General features: G+C 39.5%; 1 protein-coding gene across 1 annotated transcript; it reads right to left on the reverse strand.

Annotated features, from left to right (window-relative positions):
- Positions 1-603: 603 nt before the first annotated feature.
- Positions 604-7,674, reverse strand: lacc1 (laccase (multicopper oxidoreductase) domain containing 1). Its single transcript, XM_063498881.1, has 5 exons — positions 6,909-7,674; positions 5,101-5,279; positions 4,165-4,330; positions 3,546-3,771; positions 604-2,236 (listed from the first exon to the last, which is right to left on the reverse strand). The coding sequence occupies exons 1-5, from the start codon at positions 7,399-7,401 to the stop codon at positions 2,056-2,058; spliced, it is 1,245 nt and encodes a 414-aa protein (XP_063354951.1). The 5' UTR covers positions 7,402-7,674; the 3' UTR covers positions 604-2,055.
- Positions 7,675-8,037: the final 363 nt, after the last annotated feature.

Consider the following 8,037-nt stretch of genomic DNA (forward strand, 5'->3'; position numbering starts at 1 on the left):
AAGGGCTGCTTTGTAAGACAAATCAAGACTTTTGTCTTCTCAGAATAAAAATTGTCTGTATCCCTGAAGACGTCTGTGTCTGTCATGCTTAATAAAATTACATTTATTCATTATATTAAATCAAACAACAGAAAGTTTAATGCTCCTAAAAGTTTGGAACTGAAACTGATATGTAAAATCAACCAGTGTCTCCACCTGGCCACAGAATTAAACAGGATTGTAGATTACTGGAAAATTATTTTTGACAGAGAAGGAATTAAAGCTATAGTGGGAATATCAAACACTAGGTTTAAAAAACAAACCTCTTATTTGGTATAACTTGTTCTGGCTGATCTCACATGGTGATGAAATCCTTTAAAAGTTGGACCCAAAAGTGTTTTTTCCACAGAATAATCAGAGAACAGATCAAACTAATGGTTGTTTCTGTTCCTCTCCATCAGAAACATTAAACTGGTGCAGCTGGTTGGTTTTCATATGAAATGACCCATCTATCGCCTGGATATTCTACTGTAAAATGTGACAGATTTGAACTCTGATGAACCCAACTGCTATCTGTCATTCAGTTTATTAATAAAACTCACGTAGCCGGTCATTGGACTGAAAGTTTATTGAACACTAAAATTACCATGCTTTACAATGCAGGAAGAGAAATATCAATGTAAAATATGCTGTACAGATTTTTACAGTCATTCACCAAGAGAATTTGAATGGCCTCACCTCCCACTCCTTTAAGGTATTATGTGTGTTCTGTCTTAAATCGTATATCACTGAGTAATATTATGCTGTACGTCTCTGACTAAAGTTAAATGCCATTAAAAACCAGATCTCCAAGATTTTCAGTACAAGAATTAAAAATAAAAGCTCTATTTGGTCCGCGTGTTATCCAAGTATTTAAACCCACCAATTCATTCTCTAAATAATTCTGTTGGCTCAGGTTGGAATTAAGAGAGACAGATTAGAGCAGCTAGATGAATGCTTACTGGCTAGTGGGTAGTTTGCTTGGTACATTGGACCCACAATACAGGTAAACTATCCAAATATACATGTTTGGACAAACTGTATCAGTCCAGTATTTCTATGCTGTTTCCAACAACATAGAAATAATTCCCTGCAGAGTTAGATTCACCCCCAAAAATCTTATGAGCTATAAAACATGTTCGTTCAAGTGAGAAATCCCTGAAAGTTAGTGAAATTTAAAAAAAATAAAATAGTAATAATTTAGCTTAGTGAAATATTAATTTGTGTCTGCACCTACAGACTCAAGATATGAAGGTTCATACCCATGTTTTATCATCTGAGAAGTGGTTGTTTTCATTAAAGAAGCGAAAATGCGAGGGAAGGTGATACCTGGATAAAGTGTCATCCTCTTTCTCCTCAGCTGAATCTACTGAGCTGAAGTCAGAGCTCTAACACACGAAAATGTGCGTAAACATGTTCATTTCTTCCTGATATCATTATAATTACTTATTGTTACCAGATTAGACGTGCGACCCTACGGCCTCCAGACAGCTAACAACAAGCTGGCGAAAACACAGCAGCAATAAGCTAATGCTATATTAGCTAATGTTAGACTCGAGTGTCCTAAAAATCACATTTTCCCTCCCTGATAAACAATTTGATTACATTCTCACATCGTATGAGAGTTTAATCGCTAAGACTCTGAATCCAACAAAGTTAGCTCCACTTCAAAGAAAGTGTCACTAAAGGGCAGTGTTTATTGACAAAAAGTTCAGGATATCCTCAACAACACTGCAGTATCGTTGTCAGACAGAAATGAGCTTCACTGACTCATCGACTCATGACATCTAGTATTGAGATTTTGCACATTGTAACTTTAATCCTCTAGTTTATTTGAAGATTAGAATCTGTGGGACATGCAAAATTATCCTTAAAGCTGTAAATATCAAACAGTAAATTAGCAAACAATTGGGATTTAGCTATTTTCTGTCTGCTGCTTTTCACATTTTTTATACCACGTAATTTTACCAAAAAAGCACATTGACTTTGTGGAGCTTTAGCTAACAACAAAATGAGGTAAGTGTGCTAAACACTCATTCATTCATTCATTTGTTTGATCCACAGGAAGCCCACCTGTGTGCCAAAGTTAAGCCCATCTCTGACATGGGAGAAGTAGTTTTCAGGGTGACATGAGGTGCAGGGCGTCACGCAGGACCAGTGCGTCATCGTGTTGTCATGGATGTGCTCAGGCAGGACGCCACCTTTCTGGAGGAGAACTCTGGGATGGGAAATTAGACATTTGGTTTGGTTCACAGCTGAGCGAAAAGCAACTCCCATATATGAATTCAATATTAAAGACCTTAAAGCTTCAGTGTACTATTTCCAACACATACTCAAATAGTAATGGCTGAAAATTTAAACAAGGACCTCCTTTCTCTCCTCTTACCTCCTCTCCAGACAACCCAGAATGGTTAAATGCACGAAGACCCTTAATCTTAAACTGAAGCTCTTACTTGATCTTATACAAAAATAGATTAACTCCATAATAAATATAACACACTCTAACACTAGTGACAGAATGAAAGTGAACTTGGAGAATTCACTCAGCTATGATTTCCTCTGAGATGTATTTAAGTTCAAGTCTGAGTCATTGCTGAGTGGCTGCCACACAGTTACCTTTTACGTCTTCAAAGAACGAGATTAGTATCTCTTAAAAATAGAATCCGGGTAGTCAGTGCATCCACTAGTCTGTTTAGTCTGTTTAAATACACTTTGAATTTGCATATAAAACATCTTGAACATTTTCTGAAATTCAGGTCAAATTTGAGCCAGACTCAAATGAAAAGGGCATCTTCAGAATGCTTTTATGACCTTAGCAAGGAAAATATAAATTTTATGTGAATGCCGATCAACATCCACAATAAATCCTAAGTTTGTTTCTTGCTCTGCTACGACCAGTTTTCCCTCATTGATTAATCTTAGAGGTGGGAAGTAACAAAGTAGAAATACTTCATTACTGTACTTAAGTAGAATTTCCAGTTATCTGTTCTTTACGCGAGTAGTTTTTTTTAAAGTGGCAGGTAATTTCAAATGCAGCGTTTCTATCAGCGAAACACACACAATGTGTTTGTGTGCAGTTTGTCACACAGTGTGTGTTAAAGGTCCAGCTGCTGTATTTTACAGAGAGCGAAAAGAAAGAGGGCTAACTTCACTCACAGATGGAGAAAGATAAGAAATACAGGACAGGAGAGGAAGGAGAGAGCTTAGATTTAAAGGTAAGGATTGCTCAGTGGTGATAAACTGGAAATTTAAGAAAATCTACTGAAGCTCTTAAGAGAAATTATTTTGAGTTGTGATTCTTTTCTCCACACTGAGACCTTGCAATTGATTTTAGGGATCCCCACCTGCTGAATCCCACTTTAACCTCTTCCCTATTCATTCTCTTATTACAGCCAAGACTCCCTCTACAATGTAGGCAACAGAATATAGAGCTATTTTCTTTTTCTTTTCCTTGTTCACAGACATTCTGTACTTTTGTCACCTCTAGTTAATCTATTGTGCTAATGTTCTCGTTTCGTGAGCCGTACCTGTTGGCGAGACGGATGTCGACGTGCGGTCTGGCTGACTCTGGATCAGGGACACAGTCTGGATGGATTCTCATGAAGTCCAACGCCTGGTCTCTTTCCATGGTATAGCAGCAGGGTCCCACTGATGGTCCCACAGCCACCACAATGTTGCTAACTTGGCAAGCAAATTCTGTCACCATGGCATTCACAGTGGCCATGGCAACCCCCATTATGGTTCCTCTCCAACCTGTAAATGTAGCCATTTCATCGTCAGAGTTCATATTGTAAAGTTGTACCACTGTAGGCTCTTTTGCACGCTCTCTTCAACTGTTTGGTTTTAGCTTGAATAAATAAATCCTCTAGGGGGCACCAAAGGCTAAAAGAATTTATATAAAGAGTCTATAGCATAATTAACACTGAAAGAATTTACTTTGATTCCAAAGAATGTTGAAGTGTGTGCTTTCTGCAAAGTCTTCTTAAGTTCCTCTTCTCAAGTTTCTCTTTCACACACATAGACATATTACAAACACTAACTAATAGTTCTCATGTGCATTTTTTTTCTTGATTGGCCCCCAGTGATATGATGGTTCCCTAAATTAGCAGTCAGTGGTCAAAACTTTGAGAAGCAGTGAGGGCTGACCTGCATGTGCGACTCCGATAACTTTTGCGACCGGATCAGCAAAGAGGAGCGGCATGCAGTCGGCCCCTGGAGCTGCTAAGACGAGCCCAGTCTGATTGGTCACCATTGCATCGTAACTCTCGGGCTCAGCTTTCCCCAAGACCCAGACATCGTTAGCGTGGTTCACCTTCAGAAAACAAGCCGACAGTCCTGAACGCCTTTAACAAAACACTGATCTCACATCACTGACCCTCAGCGCTGAGGTTAGAACAAAACTGGCCCAAAGTTGGAAACCAAAAAAACAAAAACAACTAAAACAAAAAAATGAGTGTTAATCTGTTAATTATTTGTTACTGTTGCATATTCATTTTCTTTGACTGTGAATGCTCGTTTGCTTTAGTTTGTTAACATGTGAAATACGTTGGTGAATATTAAAACAAAAGGCTATATCAAACAAATGTGCATCCAGAATTAAATATGTAAAACTGCACCTTAATATATGGAAGATGATATATTTTTATACAGGCTACTCGTACTTTAAGGTGCGGCTCAGCCGATATTTTAAGTCTGATATTTGGTGATTTAAAAATCCGATATTCCAATGTAATATTTTTTTTCTTTCAGACACACAGAATCCAAACAGGTTTCTCTATGGCTATTTATTGCTCATTTGTCTGTCTGACAGCTTGGATCAGCTGGTTGTTTGTTGTGTTTGGAATGTGGACGTTGCAGGATGCAAAGTCATGTAACATCAACATTCATAAAATGATTGAACATGGTTGTTTCTCCCATCTCTTCTTTACTTTTTCATTTTTCATACAGTTAATATCAGCTGATAATTGCAGGCTGCCAATTGGTCAGACTCTAGCTTTAATTACTACAAATATGTTCCAACGCCCTTTTTAATTTACAGATAATACATTAAAGAGGAAAATTCTAATGAAGAGTGTTGAGTACCTTGACTAAATGCATGGGCTGAGGATGGAAACCAGCATGGAGGGCTAATCGGCGCCTGTTCTCCATTACCACAGCCACCGGGTCCCTCCTCCTGCAGCTGCTGAACAGATTCAAGGAGGATAAGGTCGGGATGTAGGACACACCACCTGTACGGGTGCTGAAGCCATGACCAAAACAATCTGAGACAAAGAGGGAGAGAAGAGGGAGAGAAAAAAAGGTAAACTGCTTTTCTAAAATAACACATTGAAATAAATACATTCAATAGCATTTAAATGCTAAGCTACTTCTAGATCGGTTTGTATTTATGTTTGGCGCCAGTGTCCGGCAGCCTCGCCTCTGTCAGTGCGCCCCAGGGCAGCTGTGGCTACAATGTAGCTTGCCATCACCAGTGTGTGAATGTGTGTGTGAATGGGTGAATGACTGAATGTAGTGTGAAGCGCTTTGGGGTCCGTAGGGACTAAGTAAAGCGCTATACAAATGCAGGCCATTTACCATTATTTACCAACATCTTGTCAACAGATTATACTTTAATAGAAAATTAAACACAGTGCACTAAATGATAAGAAAATTCATTAAATGTCAGGATTAAATGATAACATGAGCTGATCTCATGCACAGTTGTGTGAAAAAGTGTTTCCTCCCTTCCTGATTAACTATTTTTTGCATGTTTTTTACACTTAAATGTTTCAGATAATCAAATAAATTTAAATTCTAGACAAAGATAACACAAGTAAAAATTTCTAAATGAAGGTGTTTATTATTAAGGTGGAAAGAATTAAACATACATGGCCCAGAGTGAAAAATTTTTTCACACCACTGTATGTCTCCTGTTATCAGTACACTAGGACATATTTGCATGGACATAGGAGTCCAACGGTATATGGTGTTGAGTATTGGTACATTCTCAGTTTCCTCTTTATCTAATAGATATATCACTATAGTTTAAGTGGTTATCAAATGATTAGACTTTATTATAAAATTAAACAGTCAAGTAGCAGTGAATCACTGTTTTTCCTCCATATATTAAAGACTCTGGACTTTACTATTGTGCAATATATAGTATCAATATATAGTATATGTATGACATATTAAGTTTTGATAGACAAACTCATTCTAGCTTCCTTTCAAATATACACCCATTTACAGAAAATGGAAAACACGCTGTTCCCAAACAGTCAGTGTGGGACGGGGAAGTCAAACTTTTTATTTCACATATCGTGCATTAATGTTAACAGGAACCTTAATTGTTTTTTTATTACCGTACTTTGCTATTGTATGTGTTGGGTCTGAGCTTCCACAGGCCCCGCTGGTTTAGAAACGTATTCCCGTTAACAACAAGGAAGCAAGACGAACATCTTTAACCGTTTTTTACTTGCTAGCAAGGGAGGCCCGCTCAGTGTCTCAGGAAAGTACTCTGAATCCAACCACAGACGACCTGACTCCGGCCTCCGCTTGCCGCCTTTTATTGAAAACAGTTACAGTACACACAAGCACCACCCATTGTAAAACCCCACTATGGTCACAAAAGATAAGGCACCATGTGTGTATGTGTGTGCACGTGTGAGCACGTGTCAACAGGAGAAGCTGTAAAATATATAAAAATACACCTAAAAATTTAAAATCTATGCACTCGTTCACATTTTTAAAAAAGAATTCAATGGCCCAAATTGGAGTCTTTGTACGACCGATTCTGGCCCTCGAGACTTATGTTTGACACCCTTGATGTAGGAGGAGAAATCCAAACTCCATTCAAACTCCATAATTTAATAACTCCACAAAACTCATAAGTATGTTTTGCTTAAGCCGACCTGGAATCAGCGCAGACTTCAGAACTGTGAGTTCTCCCTTCAGCGCAGGAAGCTGCTGCATAAACGTCGACACTTCTTCGCACACTTCTTCGCCAGGTGAGACCGAATCTGTGGAGGCTCTGCAACTAGGACAGGTCTCGTCCACCGGTCTCTGCTTGAACTGGAAGTCGTATAGGGCCGTAAAAAGGAGGTTCTGGTAATGAGCCAGCACCTCTTTGCCCTGTGCGGTGGTAAGGACCGTGATCGAGCTCAGGTCCAGCTGGTCCAAAGTCTGCTTGAAACGGTACAAACTCTCCACTGTGGAGCTCGAGTCCAGGATGTGCACACTTTTGCAGGAGCTCAGGAACGTGTCTACGAAGCCGTTTTTCTCCCAGTAAGTGTTCCCGCACAGCACGAAGACCTGCGAGTCTGAAACCGAGTCCTCCAGCAGAGAAGCGCCCGTGCATGATGCACAGCAGCGGTGAAGCAGATCCACCAGCACGGCTCGACTCATCGCGGAGAAGCTGATGTATCTGCCGCTCACCACACAGAGAAAACTCGCAGACAAACGCAGACTCCCTGCCCTTTATGCGGGACCGCAAGGAACGTGTTTGACAACCAACATACCTCAAAAACTACAGAAACTACAGCTGACTCAGTACTTCCTGCACTGCACAGTCGCTCCGCCCACTCTGGAAAGTCCTAACGCTCGGTGGAAATTCTTCTGAGCGGTTTCCTCAGCATCTGCTGACTGCTGCATACAGTAAAGGTCGAGTGAAGTCCAAGTGTGCACAATACAGACTTTTCTGCAAAACATTAGGAGCACAGCAATGCTGGCCACAAACTGCACCAGCGTGTCCCTGAGAAATACTGCAAGTATTAACCTATTAGCACACAGTGTAGGCTAAACCGCTACAGCATGTCTGTAGACACTCTCATGTTGTCAAACTGATATAGATCAGATAGAACGGGTTGTTCTAATATTATTAAAGCAACATTTTAACCTTTTTAATGGTTTAACATAATGTTATCATGCTGAGGTTATAAATGCATGAATAGGTTTAATTTAATGCCGTGAATAAATCAGAGTATACACCAAATGGAGCTCCTATTTTCTTTCAACTGGTAAATACTTGATTGGAGTTTGGTA

Source organism: Pelmatolapia mariae, linkage group LG16_19, assembly GCF_036321145.2.
Source record: "Pelmatolapia mariae isolate MD_Pm_ZW linkage group LG16_19, Pm_UMD_F_2, whole genome shotgun sequence".
NCBI lineage: Eukaryota > Metazoa > Chordata > Actinopteri > Cichliformes > Cichlidae > Pelmatolapia > Pelmatolapia mariae.